The sequence below is a fragment of the Petaurus breviceps genome, unplaced genomic scaffold (genome assembly GCF_028583685.1).
Source record: "Petaurus breviceps papuanus isolate PSGF00001 unplaced genomic scaffold, PetGlider_PUasm1.0 37, whole genome shotgun sequence".
Classification (NCBI taxonomy): Eukaryota; Metazoa; Chordata; class Mammalia; order Diprotodontia; family Petauridae; genus Petaurus; species Petaurus breviceps.
The window spans coordinates 82982385-82996733 of NW_027186296.1; the positions used below are offsets into that span (position 1 = coordinate 82982385).

Genomic DNA, 14349 nt, shown 5'->3' on the forward strand with positions numbered 1-14349 from the left:
GAGAGCATAGAGAAAGAAGAGAGAATCTAAGATAGAACCTTGGAATGCATCCAAAGTAAGGGATGAGGTGTAGAGTACAAGTTGGTATATAGGAGAACAAGTAGTGTTTCCAGGTTCTAGAGCCTTTCAAGTATGGACAGCTATGGAACTTGCTCCTGGGAAAGAGTCACAAAGCCAAGCAATACAACAGAAAAAGAAAGCGCAGGTCTAGGATTCCATCTTGGCTAGAACCTCGTGCCTGCCATAAAATAGGAGCAGGAAGGAGAGGAATGGTCAGTGGCCATTGTTCACACGATGATTAAAAGAATCAAGTAAGGATGGTGTCATGAAAACACAGAAAGGAACAAACACTCAGAAGAGTGTGGACAATGGTGTCAAAAGCTGTAGAGAAGCCAATAATGGATAAGAATGAGAAAGGCTCATCAGACCTGCCAAAGATAACTGTATCCATCTTGTACTATAATATGAGACCAAATGGATGAAAGGGTACTTAGATTATAAATTCCCTGAATGCATTGGATATAGGGAGTAATTTTTGAATAAGCATTGAGAATACTGTTGCTACTAGGTTCCCTTAAAATTAACATTGTTCTAATGTTCTTACATCCATCTTTTTACCTGTTGGATATCTGTGTCTCTTCTTATGGTCTGATAATAAAGCTGAGATTTTAGAAGCCTTTGAAGCCCTCAAAGCCATCAAGTGAGTTAGGCAATGCCTATGGATTCAAGTCATAAAAAAGGAATAGAGGGGCCAAGGGAGGAAAGGAAAGGGGAAAAAAATAGCAAGTAGAACAAAGAAGTAATCTTGTCATCAATGGTTAAGATGATTTCATCTGTATCTTTTCAATCCACACTTGGGAGAGAATTTGGCATACTGGACAAAGAGTTGTGGGACTCAAAGCCAGGGAGGCCTGGATGCAAGTCTCACTTTCAATACATACTGGCTGTGGGGATCTGGGCAAGGTGCTTTACCCCCTCAGTGCATGCAAGTCATTTTTTCAGGGCTACACTTCAGAGAAGGTGGGTTGTACTCAAGTAAAATTATTTTTATACTTTAACTTAATGCCAATCTCACTTTATCCAGGTGTGTTAAGAAAACACTGGATTCTGAATTGTTCAGATTTGTGTTATGGACAGAAGATGTTTTTCAATTGTTGGCATACAAATGGAATGAAGGAAGAAAGGAAGGGAGGGAAGGAAAGAAAGAAGGAAGAAAAGGAAGGAAGGGGAAAGAGAAGGAGAAAGGAGAAGAAACCAGAGAGCACAAGACAGGAAAAAAAGAAGGAAGAAAGAGAAAATGGAGGGAAGAAAGAAGTAAGGAAGGAGAAGGAGGGGAGAAAGGAAGGAAGGAAGGAAGGAAGGAAGGAAGGAAGGAAGGAAGGAAGGAAGGAAGGAAGGAAGGAAGGAAGGGAGGGAGGAAATAAGTTCTCATACCTAGTCTAATGTATATAATATGTTATCTCATTTTGTCCTCACAACTGTGAGTGGTACTATTATGCCCATTTTACAGATGAAAAAATTGAAACTGCATAAAAAAGGTTAAGTAACTTGTCCAGCAAGGATTTGAACACAGGTCTTCCTGATTCCAACATTCTATTTACTGTACCATCTAGGAAATAAATTAAAAATGGAAAAGTAGGGGTGAGAGAGGAGCAAAATAAGGGAAGAAAAGAATGAAAAAAGCAAAGAAAAAGAAAAGTGATTAATATGTTAAGTAGACAACAATTTTTTCCACGTTTTTCCCCCTATGTATCTAATTGCTTATATAGAATTTTATGCCATAGCCAAAGGAAGAACAATAAAACTTCATGATACTGAAATGGAAGAGTCATTTCTACCCTCAAACTAATGAACTTTTTTTCCTACCAAGTCCTTTTATGGACAGATCTCATGAAGCTTTGACACAGCCCTACAAAGCAGGACAAGGCTTGATTCAGGGACCCAGCTAGAACAAGATCTCACCCAACTGCCTGCACAAAGGTTGGAGTTGCCTTTCAGGTCCCTCATGACACCCCACATTACCTAACTGTCCTCAGTGGCAATCAAAAACTGCCCTGCTTCAGGCAATGTCCTGTTGGGAATGGCTAAAGCACAAGGCCATGGTACTTCCACCAAGTTGGCATAGCAGGATCCTTTTCTCTTTGCTGGTTATTCTTTCTGTCACAACTGCCTTTTTGTTTTCTCTCTTTTAAAATGTTTCCCAACACATCCTGTTTAGTGAGGTGTTTAAGACAGAGTGAGAGATGCCTTTGGAGGCAATGTTTTATAGCACAGTTTGTGCACTACTTTATTGCCAAATTAAAATAAAGATGTAATCTTACAGACTGAGCCCACCACTAAACCTTCCTTGGGTGGTTTCCTGTGTAGTAGCAAGAAAGAAGTTGAAAACAGAATGGAGGTGAAGCATTATGTCTGCTATCTCTTTCTCAGCTTCCAAATGCAAAGAAAGGAAACAGCTTTTTATCTGAAGCTTGGTTTGCCTACAGCTTAGGTGCAAGAGATGAAAGTGGGAGGAAAAACAAAACTTTCATTTCATTCTTTATAAATATTCAGAACTATTCCATAGCTTCCAGTCCTGGGTGGCCCATTGTTCCTTTGTGAAAGGTGTAGCAAGATGAGTTTAGCTTTGTTCCAAGCATCTTTCATCCTACCCCCTTCTCAGATTTTGCTAGCATTTACATAATGTTTTTTTTTTTTCCTGGCAATGCAAAGAGATTTTGAAAAGAATTTACACAGTGGATTAAGAGGCCATGGGTGCCAAATATAAGTATCCATCAGCCATCCTACAAAAAAAGATCATCAAAGCATTTTTGAGCTCTCTGGTGAGTAATTATGGGGATTCAAGTTTCATGTCCAATTTAGAGAGTCACGAAATTCCCCCAACCAACAGGAAACTACCTGGTTACAGAAGTCTTGAATGGGTTTGTTCTTAGTCCTTCATCCCTCCTTAATAATAAGAGCTGACATTCTTATATTGCAAAGAAGTGAAGGATCAAATTTTATCCTCAAAAGCAATACAAATTGGTGGCAGGTTCTTCAGGCATTATTATATCCATTTTACAGATTGAAAGTTAAGATTCAAGTTACATTGACTTGCCCATAGATGATATTACAGTTAATATTTGTATGAGATGGAATTTAAAACTAAGTCTCTTCATGAATATTTACCACAGTTGATTTTACAACACCAAGGAATCAATGGATAACTAAGCCATAATGCAAGAATCCCTAATCCCGGGACCAGGTTCATGGATAGATTTTAAGAGGTCTCTGAATTTCACTGAGGAAAAATGGGATTTTTATTTTCACTAAGCTGTAGCTAAAATTTCTCATTTCCTTCCATTATGAATTTAAAACAAGAAGATTATTCTGAAAAGGGCTTTGCAGATCTTCACCAGATTACCCAAGAGGTCCATGAAATAAAAAGGATGAAGGACCACTACGCTAATCTTTCATATGATGAACAATTACTGGCTATATATGCCCTGTTTCACAGGCTAACTCTACTAGTCAGATGATCACAGGTTTTAGAGTTAGAAAGGGCAATCAAAATCATCTAGACAGATGCCCTCATTTTATGGATGAAGAAACTAAAACTAAAAAAAGTAAAGTGAGTTGGGCAAAGTCACAGAGAAAAAGTTCGCTTTGCAAACTTCTTCTACAGGCTGAGACATCCAAAAGAAATCAAGCACATGCACCTTTTCACCATTCACTATCTTTCTTGGGAGCTTGAACCACAGTCCACTTTGAGGAGGAAGAAGTAAGAAAAAGGGGAAAACCAATAGCAGGATGATAGGTTAAAGAAAAAAATATATGAGAACCAAAGACTACTACAGAGAAGGGAATTTTACAAATCATTCAATAAGATCCCAGCACTTTATTGAAAAGGAAACTTAGGCCCAGAAAATCCATATAATTTAAAATTACCCTGCTTCTAACTCCAAATCCAATACTCTTTCCATTGTGCCACATTAAGGATGTGTGTGTGTATGTGTGATATAGAAACGAAGACAAAAAAGAGTAAAGAGAAAGAAAAGGGGGATAAGGGAAGTGATGAAGGGGCGGAGGGATATAGGGATGCATGCAGAAGAAGATTTTATTTAGGTCTAGCCTCCAAGGAAATTTCTAATTTGAATAAGAGGTGCCTAAAGGCAATACCCCTTTTCTGCAGACTTGGATCTTCCCAGTTACAAAGATCTAGCAGCAAGCCCCAAAAAGCTGACACCAGATTCTGAACTATGGTTTCTGCAGTAAGAACAACAGGATCAGTGCCTGTCATAAAGAACTGAAGACATGTATTCATACAGCTTAAGGTTTTTTTTTTCCTCTTCATTGGGCAATTAGCTGTCAGCCTCCCCATCAAGGACATCTTTGACGTTTCCGTGGTGCAAGGCAGTCTCATCTCATCAGTGCTAATAGCCCTGTTGTTCATGGGTGATTAACAGCTATTGTTTCTGTGTCACTGACCCACCTGCGTGGGCACAGCACAGCCCTACTCTGGGCATGGCATCCATTGGATGCAGCAGAATGGGTTTCAAGACTAAACACCCTAGGACAGCGGAACAGTTCCCCAGAGGCATGTCCGCCCCAAGGAAATGCTCCAATTCACAATCTTATGTTCCATAGCCTCGCATATCCTATATTTAGGCTATCTCATTGATACAGACCCAAGCTGGCTGTGTAATGTAGTCACCATTTTATACTGAAGTTTCCTCAGAAAACTTTCTATATACCCATTCCTCAGGAGAATTCAGCAATAAGGTTGGTTTCAGATAGCTTCAGTCCATCTCAGGACTCATTTATAATCCATTAGTTTTTACCACAGTTTTTACCACACTTAGACTGCTCCAATTGTTTCCAAAACTATTTTCATGCCTTCAGTTTCTTCTTCAATTCTCAGGACTTTTCCAAACCTTTAAGGGCTCTCCAATATAATTCAACATCCTATATTAAGTACCTACTATGTGTAAAATGTGAGTTGAAGTAGAGCAGTGGAATGAATGGAGGGCAGGCACCAGATTCAGAAAGACCTGGGTTCAAGTTCTACTTCTGAAACACACTGGTTGTTTGACAATTGGCCAAGCAGTTAATATACCAGTGCATAATTCAACTCAATGAGATGATAAATTGCAAAACACCTATAGATTTGCATTGGTAAAAGATACTTCCTCCCCAGGAGTCCTCTTTACCAAGGAAATAACAGATCTATACAAACCTTTTTTATTTTAATTGTCTGGGCACTGGATGATATAAAGGTAAAGACCGAAAGGAAGAGCCTCTCTCCTCAGGGAGCTTACCTTCTATTGATGAATGAAATGCAACATAGCAAAACAGGAACATACATTGATGAGTACATACATGTTCACTCGAAAAGAGAGAAGCAAACACTAAAGGGATCAGGTCAGACTTCTTGTAAGAAGTGATCTATCAACTGTGTGAGAAGCTAGAGATTCTCTAAGAGATAGAAGTGACAAGGGACAGCATTCCAAGTGTGAGGGAGAGTCTATTCCAAAACACTGGATAGAGGGAGCAATGTGTCACCAAGAGTGAGTTAGGTGAGATCACTCAGGACAACATGTTGAAGCCAAATCATAAAGTGCTTTAAATGTCAAATAGTAGGGATAGAGAGAGGGAGAGGGAGAGGAAAAGAAAATGAAGAGGGGGAAAAGGGGAGAGGTAACTGACCATTCAATAATTCCAAAAGCTCAAAAAGAATGAGGATTCTGTCCTTCTATGCAGGGATCAAGGTATCTGAAGCAAATCTAAGCAATGAAATAACTGTGGTCTTAGAGTTCGAAACCCTGGGTTAGAATTCCAGCCCTGCTACTCACTCTCCACATGACTCTGGGGAATGAGTTAACCTCAGCTTCTTCCACTGCAAAATGGCAACATCTGTACTACCAGGATTGTTGTGAGGCTCAAATAAAATGATGTATGAAAAGCACGTCGTACCTATAAAGCACTATATAAATGTGGACTTCTTATTCTTGTACATTTGAGCCACCAAGGGTTTGAACTAGACAATAGTTTCTTCCTCCATAAAACTGAGGGGCAATGGGCTATCATAGATAAAATACTGGACTTGGATTTAAATCCCGCCTCAGAAGCCACATTACCCTGGACATGTCACTTAAACTCTCAGTTTCCTCATCCACAAAGGGACAGACTTAGTAACTTCTAAAGTTTCTTCTGCCTCTAAATCTTCAATGACATGATCCTGTCAAAATATGAATGTTGAACTAGGTAATCTCTAAAGTCCATTCCAGCTCTAAACCATATGACACTGAAACAATAATAATTACCTTCATTTTAGAGAGGAGGGCACTAAGACCTAAATCACACAGCGAGTTAAGGCAATGACTGCTTGACTAGAACCTCCCCATCCCCTGACTCTTAGCTTAAGTCTGTGGTCAGTCCCACTACATCAGACCAATGAAAAATAGGAGTGCAAAAAAAAAAAATCAACAGACAACCAAAGATTTAGAACAGGAAAGGACATTAGGTCAAATAGTCCAGCCTCCTCATTTTACATAGGAGGAAACTGAGTCTCAGAGAAAGTAGCTGATTTGCCCAAGGTCACAGAATTAAGTGGCAGATTTTAGATTGGAGTCAACTGGATTCTAAAATCCAGTCCATTTCATTCTACCAACCATGAAGGTTTATACTTTTATGCACTTCCTCTATTAGAGGTACAGAATTGTAACTGGAACCTGTAAATCTCCTTCACTGCTTCACTCTTAGTAGGAAGAAAGTTTCAAGGACTGATTAATATAATGAAATGGGTTGAAGGAGAAATATTTTCAATCTCCTGCAGCACTGGACCTGCTTTTCACTAACTGCACAACACTGGACCAGATGGACCACAGCTTTGCTCTAGGAATGAAAATCAGGCATTATGCTCATTGGTCTCCTAGAAAATAAAATGCTAATTGCAAATCTCTATTTTTAGATTTGACATGCATTTTATTTGGCACTAAGGGCAGTATAAATCCTAAGAATTTCAATTTGCTTTTCCCAGAATCCTAGCACCAAAATAGACCCCAAGAGATCATCTAAACCATTTCTCTAGCTTCAGGCGATATGAAACAAATACAGCATCCTGGGCAAATGAAATCTACTCTTTTCCTTGGAATTATCTGTCCATATCCTCCCTTCCAATCCTTATTCAACACTTTCTTCAAGGTAAAGTTCATAATTCCAACTTTCATTAGAAACCTTGCCTGATTATTCCCATTCCATTCTCATTCATCCTTAATTTTGTATCTTCTACCCCCACCCCTACTTCCATATGCTATCACTTCTGTATTTATCTAGGCCAAGTCAAGTAGACAAGCATTTGCTAAGTACCATTGTGACCTGGTACCATATAATGTGTTGTAGATACAGAGAAAGTGAAAATGAAACAGTCTCTGTTCTCAAAGAATTCATAATCTAATGGGGGAGCGGAAGACAACATGCAAACAAATGATTGCACAATCAAGCTATAGACAGCAAAAACTGAAGATAATCTTGGAGACCAATCTCTTATTCACTGGGTTATATTCTGCTTAACTTTGAATTATTCTCAACCTACTTAGGGTATATTTTTGCCATTTCCTAAATTAGCTTGTGAGTAACCTCAAAGCAGGACCTGAGTATTCAACTTTATTGACACCACAAAGATACTTCCGATCTACCAACTATTCAGTAGGACCTTAATCAATGCTTGCTGCTCACAGAACATGAGCATTAGGAGAGATCTTAAAGATGAACCAGTCCCCTTCTTTTACAGAAGAACCGGGGTAAAGGAAACAATTTTTCTAAGGAGACAGTACTAACAGCACTCTTCCTACTGAACAAGAAGAACGGAAGGAATCCCACTTTCAAGGGCATCCTTAGGAGGGAAATTGCTAACCCTCTTTGGTCACTTATTTCATTATTTATAAGCTCTTTCCATTGATATTCATCAGATCTAATCTCAACCACTTTATAACTTCAATGACCAAGAACCTAGGGCAGTCCAGAATGAAGTTTCCGGTAAATCCTAAGAGGGAAAAAAAACCAAAGTTATTCCACTGTTAATTGTCCTCTTTAAAGCCCTATGGTTCTGACCTGAAGGATATATGGGTAAAAAGTCACTTCTGGGGACAGCTAGGTGGTACAGTGAATAGAGCACCAGCCCTGGAGTCATGAGGACTTGAATTCAAATACAGCCTTAGAAACTTAACACAAAAACTAGCCGTGCTACCTTGGGCAAGTCACTTAACCCCAATTGCCCTCCAAAAAAAAGTCACTTCTGCTAGATCTCAATCCTCACTAACCCCTATCCACTCCAGTGCTATCCTCCAATTCTTTGGTTCCCTCTGGAACAATTTGTTCTTTAATTAACTGGCTGCTAGGTGACCCAGTGGAGAGTTCTGGAGGTGGTCAGGAAGATTGCCATTCAAAGCCAATCTCAGATACTTATTGGTTATGTGACCCTTGAAAAATCATTTCACTTTAGTTTGATTTTAGTTTCCATATCTGTAAAATGGAGAGAACAATAGCATCTATCTCCCAAGAGTTGTGAGGATCAAATTAGAAAAAAATCTTAAAGTGTTAACACAACAAATGTTACCTACTACTATTATTATCAACCAGCTTCCCATATTAAAATTAATTTTTTTAATTTTAAATTTAAATTAAAAGTGGTGGACTTAGTATGACTTGAGTTCAAAATCTACCTCTGCCACTTAATAATGGGTAACCCTGGGTAAGTCACTTAGCTTTTTGAGCCTCAGATGGACCCCTCAGGTACTTTCTAGCTCTACATTTGAGTGAAATCTTATGATCCTTCATATTAGAATTCCTCCTTTCACATTTCTCCCATCTTCTTGAAAACACAGAAACCTGGCTTTCCCCAGAAAACATGGCATCTCTGACTACCTTCCCCAGTCCTAGATGTCCCTTCTTTTGTACATTCTAAGCTCCTTGAGAACATTTCTAGATGCTTCTTCTCTGCCATCACTAAGTAAACTCTCTTCCTTTGAGGCTTTCACCATCCATCTACATCACTGGATGCTGTTCTTGGTTGCTGGCTAAAGAGTTTTCCTGTTGAACCCCAAACTCCTAGTTAGTGACTTCAATATTATCTACTGATATCCACTACAAAACAAACAAGTGACAAACAAAACAACTGACCTCCTAGAATTCAACTTCTTCAACTCCCATAATTAGTAAATTTATACTACTGCAGCCACCCAAAGAGATGGCCAATCCTTTGAGTTCAACATCACCCTTAACTATTCAACTTCCACAATTCAGATTTCTGACATACCTCTCTCTGATTCCTCCATTTTGTGTTCTGCCTCATTCTTCATTCATTCCTCTCCCTTCCCTCCCTCTCAGTCCACCAAAGCTTTTCGGCTCCTTAACAAAAAAACCCTTGCTGTTCACACTTTCAGTTTTCCCTTGTAAAAAAAGGAAAAACAAACAGGCACACAAGCCATAATCCATGGTGCATCACCTCACACCCATAATCCCTCACTTTTCCAACAAAAGTTAGAGGTGCAGTTCCTAATTCTTTCTTTCCAACCAAGACTCATAAATGTATTCTTCATCTACACTGCCATCTTTAATGATTCTATCCATCCCTGCTTCCCTGTCCCTCACTGCCTAAGTTTATCTCCGTAGCATATCTCATATCTGTTTCCTCTCCACAATGTGAATTCAGGCCCTTATCACCTCTTGCCTAAACTGTAGCACTGGCTTTCTTCCTTGTGTCTCTCTTCTGTAAACCATCCCTACATGTAGCTGCCAAAATCATGTTCCGATAGCCCTGCTCTGACGTTGTCACTCCCCTCTAAAGAAGCTCAATGACTCTTTACTTATTCTATAGTGATATACCAAGTCCTCATATTCAAAGGTAAAGTTATTCACAACCTTCCTCCAGCCTCCCTTGCTCTAAATTTCACATGACTCTCCCTCAGCCACTTTACACTCCAGTCACATCACTTTCTGATCCCCATATATGATTTTCCATCTTTCACTACTGTCTTTCACATCTAGAATGCTCCCTTCCTTACGTCCAACTCTTGGCATCCTTACTTCCTTTGAAGGCTCAGCTCATGTACCACAACCTAAACAAGATTTTTTCCTGATTTCCCCCAGGTTTTCCACCCCCCAGGTTTTAGTGCTTTCTGTCCCACCTCTAAAATTACTTGTCATTTATAATAAGACAACAGATTTAGGAGCCAGAAGTGAACTCAGAAATGATCTAGTGCCACTCCTAATTTTAAAGATGAAGAAGCTCAGGGTGGCTAGGTGGCACAGTGAATAGAGCACCGGCCCTGGAGTCAGGAGGACCTGAGTTCAAGTCTGGCCTCAGACACGTAACACAAAATTAGCTGTGTGACCTTGGGCAAGTCACTTAACCCCAATTGCCCTACCTTCCCCCTCCAAAAATAAAAAAAATAAAAAATTACAAAGAAAAGATAAAGAAGCTGACAGGACTTGTCAAAAGTCACTGAATGGATAAGTAGCAGGGTCACCATTTGAAACTGGTCTTCTGACTCCAAACCCAGTGCTTCCTCCATTGTACCACTCATTTGTATGTGTCCTCCAATAGGATGTCAGCTCAGGGTCAGTGGACCCCAATACAAATCACACCTCTGAAGCTTACTCCTGGTGCGACAAGTTACTTACCTTCCCTGGCCTCAGTTTCCTCACTTGTAAAATTAGGTGGTTGCACGAGGTGGTCTCCAAAATTCCTTTTAGTGCAAAGCTATAATCTTATAGGACAGAAATTATTTCGGGTTTTTCTTTTGTATCCTGAGTACTTAGTACAGAGCCTAACACATAATTGGCAATTAATAAATGCTGAGGGGAATAGGAACTAGGATAGGAGTGAATCCCTGATTCCACTGATATAGGAAAATCTCAGTGGGGAACTTTCCCCACCAAAGCAAGTCAGTACTTTCTCTACCACTTCTAGTTTTAGAATGCTGCCTAGAAAACTGAAGCTTAAGTGATTTAATCAGGATCACAGAGCCAACACGCATCAGGAATGGCACTTGTACCCAGGTATTCCTGGCTCTAAGGCCAACTCTATCTACTATGTCATGCCATCTCTCAACAATTTACTGAAATAAATTAATTCTAGAGTCTACTAGAAACTAAACCCTATCAAAAAAAACCTTTCCTCAACTCCCCATCTTTCCCTGCCAGGGCACTTGGCACAAAATTCAGACCTCTGTAAAGAACAAAAGAAATTATTAGACCAGAATCTGGGGAAAATTAAATGTTGGGCTTTTACTCCAGAGCTCTGCCAAGCTGTCTCAAAAAAATGCACTCACCTTTTGGTCTTGACTATATGCCAGGATCCAATCCTCTTGCTTGGGATGGAAAAGTAGGCTCTGGATGTAAAAGTTCAGTCGATACTTTTGATAGGTTGCTCCTTCATCAGAGCTGATCAATAAACTGCTCTCAATCTCTGGGTCTGTGAGTAACATGATCTGTAGGGGTGGGGAAAAAAACAAAAACCAGAAAATCAAACTTACATTGGGAAAAGGAAAGGGATTGAATCAAAGAAACTTTGAAGAGAAAATGACAGACAAAATATCCTTAACTTAAAGTAAACTCAAGACTCCTTCTGTTCCAGCCTCCTTTCAGGCACAACTAGTGACCAGGATATTTAGGCTAGAGGCAGGAGAAGACAATTAGAATGTCATTTCCATTGAGGCCCATAGATAGAAAGCAATTAACCTAAGTCAAAGGGCAAGTTATTGGCAGAGTCAGGAATAGAACCCAGATCTCCTCTCTCCCAGGACTTTCAGAACCACAACATCACATTTCTTTTTGGTGTTTTTTCCACAATTAAATTGCTTTGCATTAACCCTTAAGATCTTTTCACCTCTTTTTCTTCCCATATCAGTTTTTTTTTTTTTTGCAGGGCAATTGGGGTTAAATGACTTGCCCAAAGTCACATGGCTAGTGTGTCAAGTGTGTGAGGTCATATTTGAACTCAGGTCCTCCTGACTCCGGGGCCGGTGCTCTATTCACCGTGTCACCTAGCGCCCCTTCCCATATCATTTTGTCTTTTCTCCTTCTTTGAAGAACAAGCAGATTTGCTGAAGTGGGTTATATGATTTGCATGGGGCTTGGAGGGTGGATTGGAGAGGAATATTTCAAGCCCTATTCAAATGAAACATTCATAAAAAATTTACCAAGCCATACATTATAAATAGAACATATATCAGCCGTAAAAGAAATACAAAGTTTAATAAATGTTGGTCCCTGCTCTCATGGAGCTTACAATTAAAAATGGAAATAATAACATGCACGGTTAACTATACTGCAGAGTAAGTGCATTATAGTCTCTATTCTGGGTATGGTTCTAAACTTAGAGATGTGACAATACACTGTCTTATTTACTACAATTATGGAAACTGTTCTTTGTTTTGTACTTTTAGTAGAAAGACTTCTCTTGGACTGGATTAATAAAGGCATAGTTTCCCTGAATGAGGGAAGTTATGAGCCCATTGTACTTGGCTTTGGTCAGGAAAAGCAAAACAAACAAATAAACAAAAGCCAACATTAATGATGTTCCATTTGGGTTGTGGCGGTTTGGAAAGTGACTGATATACTGAGAAGCGCACCCAAATAATGGTCGGGATGGTGAAGAGCCACAAGAACGTGCCTTATGAAACCATTTGACAAGAGGGCATGTTTAACATAAAGAACAGAAGAATTAGAAGAAAACAAAATAAAAAATATTTGGAGTTAGAAGGGCCCTCAGTGGCCATCCCGTCTAAGTCACACACCAAAAGAAGATCATAGGATCAATGCAGGATTATGCTGGAGTCAGCTCAGACTAGCTCATGAGAGCCAAGTTTTGTTCAGGGTGAACACTTACACATTTTTGGAAATCGGCAAATGCTATAAACCAGGGTCTGATTGTTGTTTTGTTGGTTGTTTACACATAAGAAGATGTGATGGAGAAAATGTTAATAGTTCAGTAAACTTAAAAGTGTATTATGCATGCATTCCCCTTCCCCCATGCAAGGAAAGTCAGCTGCTAAACATCTAACAGCATACCTCAATATCTTTCCCACTATAATATAGCCACCAAGTGGTCATCCAGTTTCCTCCTAAAGATATGATAGCTGTCTTAAAAAATATGTGCAAAGCTGTCAGGTTGAAAAGGAAATGAATTTGTTTTACTTGGCCCTAGAGGGCAGATCTAGTTGCAAGAGGGAGAGTTATAGAGAAGTTGATTCATGTTAAAGACAAAAGCTCTTTACTAAGAATGTGAGTCACTCCAGAGTGAATTGGGATGCCCAGAAAGAATCAGGGTCCCCATTTTTGTAAGTCTTCAAGCAGATGCTTTAAGATTATTTATTAATGATGTTATAGGGACTAAACTCAATTACTCTGAGGCCTAATAGACCTCTTGGAACCTACATTTCTGTGGTTTTTCCCCTCCCTGTGCCCAGAAGGTATGTACATAAAGTGAATTACCCCTTTTCTCACAGACAACCCTTCTTCTTAATTGTGATCATTGGTGCACCAAAATTTAGTAGGGAATTACATATTGTCTTATATTGTTGTATACTATTTGCTTATGCTTGTTCTATAGTCTTGTCTGTACAACAAAATTGTCGATTTTTCAGGAGCAAAATACATTTCTTCTACTAATTTAATATTTTCTACAGTGGCTTTCATAGTGTTAGGCAGCTGACATCCTTATTATGCACAGGAAAAATAATTGGTTTTATGTTATGATTTTGGTGGAGGTCCCAATCTCTACTCGTCTCTCCACATAATGTCCCAAATTCCAGATTCCAGACACATCCCTTTGATTGAGAATTAATTCCCCCCTTGTAAGCAAGAAGGAAGTAGTTCTCAATCATTTTTGCCTTAGTGTAAATGAGCTGAACTCCTCCCCAGGAAGGGGAGGGAAAAGGAGGGAAGAGAACAAGCATTTATTAAGTGTCTACTCTGTGCTAGACTGTTCTAAGAAGTTTAAAAATATGTCATTTGATTTGCACAACAACCCTGGGAAGTAGGTGCAATTATTATCCCCATTTTACAGTTAAGGAAACTGAGGCATCCAGAGGTTAAATGACTTTCCCAGAGTCAAATAAGAAGCATCTGAGGCTACATTTAAACTCAGATTTTCTTGACTTCAGCTTCAATGCTCTGTTCACAGCAGCACCTTAACTGGCTCCAGCTGCTCCCTGGGACCAGTCAATGATGTAAGGCAAGGGATGTAGAGAGATGATACTGAAAAAGGAGGTAAATAGCAAGCCTTGACTAATTTCTAATTTTTCTTAAGACTGGTCATGGCTGAACACAAAGGTTATTAACTGTTTGACAGTGTAAATAGAGACC

The 14349-nt window shown here is 39.4% G+C and overlaps 1 protein-coding gene across 3 annotated transcripts in view; it reads right to left on the bottom strand.

Moving 5' to 3' along the window:
- Nucleotides 1-14349, bottom strand: part of SORCS1 (sortilin related VPS10 domain containing receptor 1) — a 711184-nt gene that overhangs the window by 240228 nt on the left and 456607 nt on the right. For all 3 annotated transcript variants that reach the window (XM_069098910.1, XM_069098911.1, XM_069098909.1), the window contains exon 4: nucleotides 11313-11471. In XM_069098910.1, coding sequence (XP_068955011.1) covers nucleotides 11313-11471 — 159 coding nt within the window. The remainder of the gene's footprint in view (nucleotides 1-11312; nucleotides 11472-14349) is intronic.